Source organism: Lonchura striata, chromosome 3 (genome assembly GCF_050655825.1).
Source record: "Lonchura striata isolate lonStrDom1 chromosome 3, ASM5065582v1, whole genome shotgun sequence".
Classification (NCBI taxonomy): Eukaryota; Metazoa; Chordata; class Aves; order Passeriformes; family Estrildidae; genus Lonchura; species Lonchura striata.
In genome coordinates, this window is record NC_140705.1 from 75555797 (window position 1) to 75570016 (window position 14220).

A 14220-nucleotide genomic window follows, 5' to 3' on the forward strand; every position below is an offset into this window, starting at 1 on the left:
AGAGAAAATGTGTCATAAATTATAAGACCTGATATTAACACAAGATTGCTCATAGACTTCTGGAAATTGGCCATATGAGCCAAATTAATACAAAGTATTCTTTAAATATTTTTAATTTAATTCTATCTGTAAAATAGTTGTCTAGGAACTGATGCAGTAATCAATTATTTAACTACCCTAATAGGAATTCCCTTCAACAAATTATGATGCCATAGGATAGTCTGGGTAGGTTATAGGATGGAAATGGCCCTTGAAGATCATCTATTTCCAAACCCTATATCAACTTCCTCCTTCCCCTAAAAACACACAAAATAAATACTCTCTAATTAAGCTTTGCACATTAGAAATCTAAGTTGAAGTAATTCTCTGTGTTTTTGATAACACATTTTAATGGATATATTTTAAGTGTATACTTCTTTATGTTATTGCTCCTGCAGATAAAGCCCCTCTGTGGTGATGAAAATCTTTGAGGTAAACCAGTCTGACAGTCTAGTTAGATTTAGAAGGGTCATAAATACTGATTAAGTGTTGCCTCCTTTCTTAGTATAGCCTCAGGTAATATTACACTTTAAAATCACATTAAAAGCAATAATGCATTCTCCTGACATTTCTGTATTCTCTTAGGCATTATCTTAGGCATAACCTGAGTCTATGATAAACTGCATAAAATGTGTGATTGTTTTTGTCAGCATACTAACTATGTATTTTAAGGCATGTTAAATCAAGGAAGTGGGTATGCATCCGCATTCAGTTAACACCACTTAGATATCATCACAATCTTTTCCAACCAAACACATCTTCAAGAACCCTTGAAAGGTATCCAAGACAATTTTTTTTCTCATTTTTTATTATATGTTTGCCCATGTTAATTGTAGTCAGTTATCTAATAAGCATATATTAATACAATCCTTAACTGAATAGTTATTATGTTTGATTTACAAAAATCACATTACAATCAGTATAATCATACCCAGTAAGCAAACTGCAGTTATACTCTCAGATGTCAATTTTTTTTCTTTCTAGACATGAAAACAACATGGCAGCCAAGTTCTAATCTTTGGTCTTCAACCCATCCAATAAGTTACTGGAAGAGAGTCTTATTTGTCTTACTAGTCACCTTTATAGAGCAGTGATGAATACACAGAGTACCCAGAAGAACATTTAGAACATTTAGTGTGGGTTGGAAGCTGTACAATACGAAGAACCTGAAACTTGCCAGTGAAGTATCTTTGGCTTCTTAAACTAATAAAGCAGTTCACAATTACTGTCCTTAGAGTTCACAAAATGAGATCAGAGTATCCCAGAGGAAGCCTAACTAAAGGTCCACAAAATATATCCACAAAGGGGAATTCCACATATTCAGTCAACTCATTGTCCAATTTGTCAAGTCCTAATCTAATATCCTGACTTCACAGATTTGTTATTCTTACAAACACAGTGAATGTATCTGAGAAAAAGCACATGATAGAAGTGCTGTATTTAGATGAATGAGACTCATTACACAACACATTCTACACACATTTGCGGTATATACATACAAATAAAATACCAATGTCAGGGCTGGTGACGAAGATCTCTGAAGTTGTAGTTATCACAAATTTAAGTGTGATCTAGATGCCTCTAAAAATACTTTCTGCACACAGGAACCATGGTGAAAAAACCTTTGTAAAAACTAGCAATAACTACTCTCTTCAGAAGGAATTTAAGAAGTTAATAAACCCCCAACTAAATGAAGCCAAGATAAAACTCACAGATGGCTCTGTGTTTCTGAAATACAGATTTATAGCACAAGATAATTCTCTTCATAGAAATTTAATAAACTTCAAACACATACAGAAGCATAGATCAAGAAGTATTAACAACAGAAGCTTCAAGAACTTCTGACAGGCTATAAGAGGTTCAGAAAGAAGTTCTGTTCATCTTATGAGGAAAATGACAATTAAAATACTAGTAACCCAAAAGGAGTTAAATCGTCACAATCTTAATAAAATTCTAAAAAATAATCTGAAGATGGTCAGGCACTCTAACAAGGGAGTGTAGAGCAGAACTGAGTTATATTCTAGTCTAACTTCACTGAAAGTATTTAAAAGATGCCCCTGCTATAGAACATTTGAACATCCAAGTTCAAGTGGAAGCACAGTTTTCTGCCCATTTTTGGTAGTATTCTTTTCCTGCCAGACCCATTTCTGAATTCTCATTCCTGTCTAGTGAATAATATATCAATTTAAAGATACAAAGAGTTTTATACTGCAAGCTTTACAACTTCGATCACTTCATGTTTTAACCCTGCAGCATATTTACCTTACCTTTCATCCATTTATCACAGCTGTTCATCTAAATTTAAAAGCTGATTTACGCAGACAGCAATACAATCTTCTATTTTTTGAAAAGTTTGGAAAAAGTTCTATTCACATTCTCACCGATTTGTTGAGTTGTGATAGGAACTCTAGAGATCATCTGATCCAACGTCCCTGCTCAAAACAGGGTCAACAAGAACAAGTTGCTCACTACCCTGTCCAGCATCTTCAAGGACAGAGACTCCACACTGGCTGACAACAGCATAGCAGACACAGCAATGACCTGGTTTATTTCCCTCTACAGAGTAAATCACATCATCTTGCCACTGACAAATTAAAATTTTATGTAACTGTACTTTTCATTTCATATGACATGCCTAACCACAAATCAATAACAATGATGTGACACGACTATCAGCCTAACTTTACAGAAAGAGAACCAAACCACAAAGAATACTGAAGCCAAGGACTAGTTCTTTTTAGGTTTTTTTAAATATTGTGAAGCTTTTGCTTTGGTTGTTAATCCTGGGGCTTATCTGGAGAGAGATCTCAAAGGAAATCTCATTCTTCATATGGAAAACCAGATCATTTAAAATACCTTAATGCAGCACTTCTTCTACTGGAAAAAAAAAAAATCCATTTTTTCAATCCTGAGAAGCAATGGATCCCACATTTCCTACCTGCTGTCCTGTCTGCGGTAATCCTGCTGGTCTATTCTTATCATCGGCTTCACCATTCCTCGCTCGGCTGTGCTGGATGCAGATGATGTCCTGTCACCGTCCAGCCTGCTGGTGCTCTAATTCAAAACAGCAGGACAGGTGCTTAGCATGCAAGCACTGCATGAGCTGCTATTTGTGCCTAGCAGCACTAAAATGAAGCTGAGGTCTGAGGCTTGAAAAGAGATGGGGAAACAGAAGAAGGGAGTATGGCACAGAGAACAACAGCTCAGCAGGTCTTTTCACCACAGTGAAGCACTGAAGAGCCTGCTCCCAATTCAACAGACAACAATGGCCAGCTAGGAGCAGTTCTTTGTTAATGCACTGCTAGAATTTATAATGTAGCTTGTAAACACCTTTAATCAAAAGTTGCATAGCTACAATACAAAGCAAGAATGGGTTGGGAATCAAAAGTTTAGGTAAGAGACAAAGTTAAGTGCATTAACAAATTTAGAACTAGTCATACTCCCCCATTCTGCTTCTGCAATAGTTCCAAGCGTTTGCATTAGTGATATGACACATAATTTATCCTGATCTTAAGGAAAATCTGTTCTGGCAGGCAATACAACATTTCCAAGACAAAAAGGGGAAATTCAAACTGTTATTTTTTTATGTAACATTTGATTGTTTTCTTTTGGTGTCTTAGGCTCCTTAATAAGGAAGCTTTTAATTTATGATTTCTAATTCAATCAAATCCTATCAAGAATGGGACAAATACGCTGCTTTAAGCAGCAAAATAAATAGCAATTTTTTTCAGCATAAAGAGCAGAAAACAAGACATCAGTAAAATAGAAAGTGTTTCAACATTTCATAAGATTTCTAGGACTAAATAATTTACTTCAACACAGGAAAACCTTCCAACAAGTGCATCAAGTTTGAACTAAATCACTTTTCACCACCACATCTCAGAGAACTTTCATTAAACTTACTGTTACCCCTTTTCCAAACAGAAAAGCAAACTTAGAAGAAAGCAAATGTCAGAAAATGAGTGATTCATCAGTGCTTTAACAAGATGTACAGTCTCAAACAGCACAACTGAAGAAGAAACTAGATTTTCCCATTATTCCCTCAGTCCACTAGAAGTATTTTTTTCTAATGACTGTGACTGGAATATGAAATAAGCTATATAATAAAGCCAGAAACACTTATTCTGAGAAATTTTTAAGGTATTTTATTGGTTTGCAAAATTTCTGTTCTTCCTTGTAAAATATCACTAATATTCCTATTAGAAGTAGGTGAAGAACACATTCAAGATAAAAAGCACTACCCAATAGTACCAAGAAAGTAGAGAAACTGAATCAAAAGACCGGTAAGAAAACACGTAAGACTAAAAATACATTCAAAAGTTATCAGAGTTATTAATACCTACACTGCTTCATTAATATCACTAAATAGTTACAAGTATTTCAGTTGTGTAATAGCAGAAATAAAACAAAAAAGGGAATGCAGTTCTGGGAAGATTACTCCATTTCATACTGCAGAAATAATTCCTTCTCTCATTTCATCTGAGACACATGATCATAGCAAGTAAGGCATTACCCATTGTGTAATTTACTCTTTATTTGCTCTTGGAAAATGCAATTCTGAGACAAAATCTATTAACAGAAAGTGCAGAAAGAAAGCATGAAAAGATTATCACCTCATAAAATGTTTATAATTATGAGTGCAGAGACAGTTTGTTTATTCAATGTGTGTACAGGAGCTCTATTGAAGTATAAAGTCACATCCATTAAATTTTAAAAGCCTAGTTAAATTAAAATTGAACACCCTTTCACATTTTATATAAAACATTTATTTACCCCATCACAGATGACAACAGCCATATGCTACACACACAAGGTAACAATGTACCAGTTCTAACAAGAATCTCTACCTGCATATGATCTGCTTTCTGTAAGTCAATTTGGGGAGAAACAACTTCAGTTTTGGAGAGTTTCCCTTTCTAAAAAATGTTACTATCCTTGACATGAGATGCATCCCCAATGCCAATACAAATATAAACAGAAGGGTTTTGGGGAAAAAAAGAAACCAAATCTGAGCTCATCCACAAGGAAAAATAGCAGGGGAGACTGATAAATTGGCCACACTTTCCCAAATACTACTGCTGCTGTAATTTTGATTTAACTTACACATGCTGTTATTTATTGCTAGGTTAGTAACAATGCAATACCTTGCTTGCTGGTAATGCTGTTCCACTGTGAATATCTCCCTCCAGATCAAATGTGGTTTCCTGGACAGCTCTATAAGCAAGATAACATTTCCAGTATGTTTTAGAAATTAGACTGTTCAACATTTAATAAACAAGGAAGAGAGTAAATAAAATTAGTAAATAAAAATTCAAGGGTTATAACATGAGCCCAGTTAATGTTAACTTTTTTAATACTCTATTAGTTCTTCATATCAATAAAAACCTAAAAATATTTATACAGACAATTTCATTTGCAACACCAGAGTCATAGCTAATTTCTTCCCAGTCAAGTGAGAAAATATGAATACACACATAATACACATAAAACATGTTCATGGCATTGTGTTCATTACAATAAACTAGCTACAATTTTTTACTCAGCTCATTAGTATTAAATGTACAACATAATGTAAATAACTCATACATCATAGCAATGCACATTACTATCTCCTTATTCTAAAGATTAAAAAAGTATTTGATTGTTCAAGCTGCAACAGCCCTTTGCCATAGATTTTACTGTCCAGATAAAGCTCTGCAGTAATACAGTGCTTTCCAGTTGACTGTAAATTTGCAAGAGCACCTATTTATTGATCTGCAGGCTAAATGCAGCATGAACTCAAAATTTAAGCAAGAATGTTACATGACAGCCACATGGCTGGAGATCCTCCCACAGACAGGGCCTACAAAAAGCACAGTGTCCTCCATAAGAAAATGCAGTGGAGAAAAAACTAAAAATGGTTATAGCATACATCTATATTAATTCAGCAGATAAGCTGCTTTTCCCGAGCTATCTTTCTCTCACTCATCTCCAAGCCAATTTGTTACTTTTCTGAATAACATTATATAATAATGTGTATATTAACAATAGTAGCCTCATTTGGACCCAGAGAAGATGGAAAAGAGGATGTTCTTTTCCCCTGCTATACAAACTAATTTTAAGATAGTTTCTTCTGAGTATTTCTGTAGCCATTGAACAAAACACCTGAACCCCTAAGAGTCACAGTATTGATGATCAGTATTTTTACTATGCACTTATCAAAAATATGAATGAGAAAGAACAGGGTAGACTTCTGTACTGTCAGTCCTTGCAACACAGAAACCAGTGGGTAAGTAATCACACTATTAAAAGTGTTTGCTATATTGAGACATATAGTTCCCTATCTTAACAGTCTCATTTTATGATTTCATTACCAAATCCTTTTAGTGGAATTTTGAAAGTTATTATCTGAAAAAAAACAAAAAACAGAATCTCTGAAAACATTCCGCAACTTCTTGACTTTTCCTGGAGCTTGGATGAACTATGAAATACATTAAAATAAGGCATCATAGTGTTTTGCACACAGAAGTGAGCATGAGGAAATCTTGTTTAATACTTCATAATGAAAAAGACACTTGCTAATCCTACATAAAATCACAAGGTGGAGCTCAAGTATTAAAATGGTATACTTAGCACTTTAAATGAGTTCACACACTAGTCCCAGGCCATTAATTATGCTTTCATTATGTATTTTTCCCCAAGGCTCTCCTTCTAACCTCAGTAGGATGAAAATAAATTTTACGCACCCAGTTTTGTGTCTTGGGCCTTTGACCATAAGACTTGCATCAGTAGATCTTTTGGAAATAATATGGTCCTGAGTAGGATCCACAAACTTAAATACATGAGAAGACCCAAACTGAACCTTCATCCCGCTTTGCAGCATGGTGGTTTCTGAAATACGCTGACCTTCCACATAGGTTTCAGCATCAATGCTTCTAGGGGTTACAGTAACAACTCCATCCATATTAGTGAGGTCACAGTGATGAGGCTGAATTCCTGGACCAAATAACTGGGAAAAAATTAATTAACAGAATAAATTATACTGTAGCAGAAATAAAAAAACAGACTAAGATGTAGCTTCCTCTATACAAACTCGTTATTTAACTTTGATTATAAATTTAAAGAGATGAGTAAGTAGTACTAAAATCTGTGAGTTTCACTTCTTTTTTCAATGCAACAAGAATAATAAAACACACATTTAACTAACATGTGCAGCAGACATCCCATAATGAAAATTTTTTTACTTTTTTTTTTTACTGGTCATATATTGTTTTCTTCCACTTGCTGTTTTATATGAAATCTCAGAGGGTAAATAATTATAAATCAACTAAATGCACTGCAATGGACCCAGGCTACTGTAAGAGACTCTCTGGCATGAACTTCATACAAATATGCTTGTTTTATACTCTTAAAAAATCCTGCCTAAACAGAATTAAGAGTAAGACTTGAAAACCATTAAAACAGTGATATGTAACACTAATTGATCAAGTTATGAAAAAGAAAACCCCATTTCAAATAATACATCCCTTATATAATAAAAACTTGACTTAAAATAATAAAACCCTCCTTTTAAATCAAGAGTGTAAGTAAATTAAAACAGATAATTATGGCCATTAATACAAAACTTCAGCAATATTTTACTCTTAAAACTTTGAAGGGTATTTACAGCATATTTTATTAAGATTCTTATAATGACACAGAACACACCAGAGATCAGATCAGTACTGTAATATGAGTCTACTTTTTTCCATACCTGAATGGAATTGTCATCAAATTTTTCAGTTCCAACTTCAGTGACACTTAATTGTAGACGATAGAGCTTTGGCTTATCTCTGGAGTCAGAACCATCTGTACAGCAAGTGATAAATATTAATTTGTAAGTTAATGAAGTTCAAATACTCACACAGTATTTCTATATTTACTGCAACTTAGTTCAGAATTGCAATGTTCACAAAAAAGAAAACCCGAGTGACATTCTTTCAAGATTGTAGGGAACTTGGTTGTTGCTCATAATGTAAGAACCCTGAAAGCAGAGAAAGCCTACTTGAAAGCATATTTCCTGTACAAGTTCCTAACTACTACAGGTTTAAACACTAATAAGCTTAGGAGATGGCTGGGCAGATCTGAAACACCATGTTGAATTCAGGAGATAATTCTACTATTCAATTTCAGACAAGATACACACTTCCAGCAGAAAGAGCCAATAGTAAACTTTTTTTTTTACTGTAACAGCCAACAAACTTATGCAAAAGTGTTACACATACTGCAGTTCTGTTCTCAGAAAGAAAGCTGTCCAGGAAAATACCCTGGCCAAGGCTTTCCACTTCTCCAACCTTCTGCAATTCTTCTGTCCAAGTTGTTATACCTGTATGTCCACCATCGCCCACTGCTATCTATTCTACAGTTCAAGGTTGCTCCTTTTTGTGATGAAGTAAGCAAAAAAGCCTTATGGGGTTGCCTTTTTAATTATGCTTTGTAATTTTAATTTCAGGCTTGTAGGATCTGAGGCTCACATCTGTAAATATGGGGGACTGCCGTTTTTCTCAGCCTTTAAATATTATGATTGTACAATTGAAGTTATTAATATTCCTGAACTCATCAAAAGGCATATTCACAGATAATACAGATAATCAGCTATTCAAAGTGCTGCTGAACATCACTTCAGTATACCCAGTCTACTTCTTTATTATCAGATTGATCTCAGTTTACTGGCTCATTCACATGACTTGGATACAGAGGCAATTGCTGGCTGCCACATGAACAGCCACATGTTACTGAAGTGCATCCTCTACATACAGAATCTAATCTTCAGTCAATTAAACATTTGTAGAAATATCAACATCACCAGCTGTAGAGAAGTGGAAAAACTAGACATACTTCACTAGCAAACTTCATGAATTTGTGCAATTGCACAGGACATAAAAGCCAGTCTGCTAGGTTCTTCTGCAAAAATATAAACAGCCTCTGTTTTGACAGGAGGACATTTCTACTGGAATTATTTCTATAATAAATACAAGTATCCTAAAGTGCTTTATTTCCAAAGACACAGTCAGGTTCTAGAGTATGAAGATCTCTTTTTCACACACTAAGATTTAAAAAGCTGTATTTTTTTATCCAGTGACATGCAACCAAATTTCCATCTTCCTAGTTAATGGTCAAGTGCTCTGGCAGAGCCCATCCATGATTTTTAGTCCAGCACACTCTACGAAACCTTTCTGCTCTCTGGAATAACAATGTCAGCAAAACAGAAGTCTGAATTCAATTCACATAATTGAGCACTGGACTCAAGTTTGAATACAGTTCTTTAAACCCCAGTATTGCACTCTGCAACTATAAAGGAAAGGGTAAGCAGCACTGACAACCACATGTAGTTTTCCTACAGCAGTCTAGAAAATAAAGTGAGGAAACAGGGAAAAATGTAATAAAACAAAAAAGATTTTGGCAAACATTTCACAATTAAAAGAGAATGGCTTAGTATTCTTGTGTGTTTGGTCAAACCAGAACACATCTGCACATTACTCTAAACTCTAAGGAGAATTAAAAGTACATAATGATTTGTACATTAGGCTATCAATTTTGAACACTATAAAAAATGAACGTGCCTCTACTCTCTAACGTGCTACATCTTTGACATATACTACTAATGTTAGACAAACCTGGCAGCAGAAACACCAAAGGATGCTATGAAACGCCACAGAGTAGAAAGTAAGGTAATTTTCCCAGAGGTCCAAATACTATTCCCAGTAAAAATCATCACAGACTTCATCCACTGTATCAACACAGTCTAATACTGAAAAGGACAGCTAAGTTACTTGCCATTTACCCAATAACCCTTTTAACTATGAATTCTGCAAGCAGATGGATCAAAGAACTTTTAGTTCTACTACATTGCTCTGAAATTTAGCTGTTAATTATAGCTGGAAGGTTGAACTCTTTGGATAACAGCATAGTCATTATCTATTTGATGTTTGTTCACCAATCAAATAATTAAATGGCAGCTGATAAAACAGATAACTACTTCACAGAAGCAATCCCTTGGAAAAAAACCCTTAAGATAAATAAGATAGTCCTTCATTTGTCATCAAGAAACACAAGATTTACAGTCGGAGAAGTTTTTAGTGACTAATGAGAGAACAGTATCAAATACAGCGTTACCTTCATAAGTGTGATAGTTGTAGTAGGCAAAGTGATTCCTTCTCCCTGGGGTTAGAAACACATGCAGAGGACCCAGGTGAAGGCAGCACCAGCAGAACAGATACCATGCAGAACATGCGGAGGAGGGCAAGAAAAGAAAAGACAGGAAAGGATGAAACTGTAGCCAGACAACACCTATTCAATTTATAAGGATGAAGTTCATTAAACTTTCAACTTTAGAAACTGTGTAGAATATAAAGACATCAGTACTATAAAGCTACTGAATGAAACAATCCTTATTGTTTAGAGAAGTGATAACAAGCTGTTAGAAGAAAAACACGAACAGGCCAGTCCCACAGGCAATGTGTGAAGCTCAGCACTGACACCCGTGGCACTTCAGACTGGGTTTACTATATGGGAGTCTCATGCCTCTGCCCAAGAACAACATCTTAATGATAAAGCACCAAATCCCACAAAGAGTAAGAGAACAAGAAAAGAAATCAACAGTACTATTAAAAGAACCCAAAACATTAATATGCAAACCAAACCTCAACCTGTAGAACATGGCAGTACATTTCACATATTCTGTGTACTGATAATCTCATCTGGATTTAAAACCAACAAAACAAACAAAAAAAACCCACAAACCATTTGACCATAAATTTGGCCCTTTTTTTGCAGTTCTGATCTAGCAAAGCTTTCAGCATCAATTTCCAACCTTGCTTCCCAAAAGGTATACAACCAGACTTCGAACTGTAACATTTACTTGAATATCTGAGTGTACTCAAGTTACACTTAATAGGAAAAAGAGCTGTATATAAATCAATCACCAAAAACAAAAGTCCATATCCAAATCTATAAACATGAGGATGACAGAAATTAAGAGCATAAGTCATGTATGTTCTATCAGTAGTTGTGCTATACACAATCAATCCCCCCAGCGCTTCCTAGATCATAAAATTAGTTGCAAATTACCACTAAGCCCAGCACGTTCCAATTATGCCAAAATAAAACTCAGCTTGCTAAATGATTAGAAAGTACCAAACAGGCTGAAAAATGTTTCACATCTATGTTAGATTTAAAAATTCATGTTCTTGTCCTGTTGGCACTATCAAATACCATGTATGCTACAGTGTACTCGTGAATATAAACAAAATCAGATTTAAGTTTAGTAAATAATTTCTCCCCCATTTTTCACTCCAAACATTTTCTGCTAAGATTTTAATATTACAGCAATATGTATCTCTACCTTTAGAACTGTTACTTCCAATTCAGAATCTGACATCAGAAGAACAACTCATGTGGCACAGAGTTCCTCGTGCTTACAAAGAATGTCTTATTTTTGAAAAATCCAAATGACTATGCAATAATGTAATTTAGCTTATTAGATAACCAGAATTCTTACCTGGGCTTAATTCTACCAGATATGGTAGCTTCTCAGGAGGAAGGCAAGAGCCATAGCCAGACCCGTCAACTCTTTCCTTCCCCTTTAATGGCTTTCCATCCGTTATCTTCCTGGTTTTCTTTGGGACATAATCAGGAGGCCGCCTTTTCAACTGAAACACCAGTATTCCTAAAACATAGTATTATACATCTTTTAAGTCACACTACCACTGCATAAGCACACAACCAACATCTATTAATCTGCAAGTGTCCAATAGGATTACTTTCAGCTTCCTATGTTCCTGTCACTTCTTTAGAATAGTTTTAACTTAATAATAACTATACACAGATTAAAAGCATACTTCAGTATAGCAAATAACTTAGAAAATTTGGGATAAAATGCAAAGCTCTTCTACTACCTAATGGTGTAATACTACAAATAGTGCATAATGAAACAGTAAATAACTCTAATACTCCCTATTATTCTAAGTGCCCAAAACCAAAACACACTAAAATATATGTTATAATTTCTTTCTTTACAGGGGCTCCACAACATGTCTTACAACCCAAGGCACAAAAACATCTTAAAGGTTTTTGGACATACCTTTATCACTAGGCCACTCTCTGAATATCTGCAGTGGACACTCATCATCATCAAGAATAGTCTCTTTAGCACCTTTATCATCAGAGTGCTGAGAACCAGGAGGCAGCATGACCTAAAAAAGAATTATCAGTTTTCAGAGCCATGGAACAGAATTAGAACATTCAGGGGTATATTCTCTGATAACATTTTTTGCATGTGTTGTTTATAACAAGAGATAAGGCCAAAGAATTCAGTAACTTGGAATGTATTTTGCTTCCAAGATTTTCTAATGCTCCTCTCTTGCCTCTTGCCACAGTTAAACTGCAATTCCCAGAACCCCAAGTAAGTCTAAAAAGTAAAGAACAGCAAGTTACAATTAAAGTAGGTGAGATTATCTTTCAGTAAAAAAAAAATTGTTGCAATTTCTCATCAGCTAAGACAAAGAGCAACATAAATCTTTGGAGATGATAGGGAAAAAAACCTCCTGAACTTTCCATTATTATATCACACATTGGAATTCATATTTCATTTTGTTAATGCCATTCTGCTAACATAACATATATATATCTTTAGAAAAGACACAACAAGCTGGCAAAGACTATGTAATTTATACATGCTGCATCCTTGTCTTACCCAAAATGTACCTGGTCTACACAAGGGACTAAGGGCACAACTGGAGCATTTCACACAATTGATTCATATGCTGCCTAGCTCTAAGGAAGAAATAAAATCAAGAATACTTTTGGAACAGAACTACAGACTGTTCCTACCTTTTAGAGCTATATCCTTACAAGGCAGAGGAAGGGGGAAACATTGATTCATGAAATCTGATCTTAGAGGAGACACAGCCTGTAATTTCATGCATTACTGCTCCTCACAGCAATCAAGAACAAGTAACAAGGACAGGCAGTTATTAAAGACAGATCTTTCAAAGCTGAATCAAAAAATAAAATGTGTCGTACTCCCACACTTGTAATCCTAACAATGTTATTTAAATTCATAGACAGTTCTATTTTAAACAAACTACTCCAAATTATTCCCATCTCTGAACTATGACCAAGGTAAGACCTTCTGAAGTGATGTAGCCATTGGCTACACCCTACTATGCTGCAGCCCTCTAGAGACTCTGCACTCTCATTTGTTCCCTCCTTTCCATGCCTATTTCTGTGTTAACCAAGTTCTCACAGATCTACCTCAAATATCCTTTCATCTTCTTCCAAGCAGGAAACGACTACATTTAAGATTAAAAGCATACAATCCCTAAACCATTTTCTATGCAAAACATGGCTAAACATAGGACTAATTAAATTATCTTTAATTAGATTTTCAAATAGAGACGATATTATAAAAGAAAGAAAACATCAAAATGTATAAACCAGAGGGAAACAAACACATCTCTATTCAAACCTTATCTTGCCAAACTGATCTATTTCACATCTCAGATTTTAAAAACAATTACACATATAGGACAATTAGGGTAACACTATGATTCGAGCTATGTTCAACAAGCAACAATATTAAAATTCCAAAGCCATTGAGACAGAAGGTAGATGGTTCAAAGCACGAAATACAAGCAGTACCAAGAGCTAGCCAATACTGGGCTGGGAAGGAAACCAAAGAAAAACCAAATGCAATAAAACATGCAGAAAATACAAGCTAAGAAATTTAAATGAAGACCACAGCAACTTCAGACTTAACTTTCAAAACATTTGTTGGAATAAACAAGTAAGAGAAGGTTAAGTATTTGAGTATTAAACCCCCTGTGGTAAGTAATAAATAGAGATTAAATTATCAGACCTGTCTTTAATGAAAGTCTCACATGAGAACACCCTATGCTGCAACAGGTCTTCAACAAGATCTTCTGTAATTTTAATTTTTAAGTGAAAACTGTCATGTCTATGGTATATTCAAGTATATCTGCTTATTGTGATAATTAATCTACAATTTTCCTTACAAGCTAGGAACACAGGCTCTGCACATGCCCTTACTAAAACAAAACAAAACAAAACAAAAAAAACCAAAAAAACCCCAAAAAACTAAGAAAACAACAACAAAAAAAACCCCTAAGAAAACAGTAACATCACAAAAAAACCCACAACCCC

At 34.8% G+C, this 14220-nt stretch overlaps 1 protein-coding gene across 27 annotated transcripts in view; it reads right to left on the minus strand.

Moving 5' to 3' along the window:
• Positions 1 to 14220, minus strand: part of AFDN (afadin, adherens junction formation factor) — a 119387-nt gene that overhangs the window by 58569 nt on the left and 46598 nt on the right. For 23 of the 27 annotated variants that reach the window (XM_021544189.4, XM_085575503.1, XM_085575491.1 and 20 more), the window contains exons 7-13: positions 12140 to 12251; positions 11558 to 11725; positions 10174 to 10218; positions 7772 to 7866; positions 6765 to 7027; positions 5184 to 5253; positions 2978 to 3093 (exon numbers count right to left, since the gene is read on the minus strand). In XM_021544189.4, the coding sequence (XP_021399864.1) occupies positions 2978 to 3093; positions 5184 to 5253; positions 6765 to 7027; positions 7772 to 7866; positions 10174 to 10218; positions 11558 to 11725; positions 12140 to 12251 (869 nt within the window). The remainder of the gene's footprint in view (positions 1 to 2977; positions 3094 to 5183; positions 5254 to 6764; positions 7028 to 7771; positions 7867 to 10173; positions 10219 to 11557; positions 11726 to 12139; positions 12252 to 14220) is intronic. The other 4 variants (XM_085575496.1, XM_085575495.1, XM_085575498.1 and 1 more) reach the window with 1 other exon arrangement.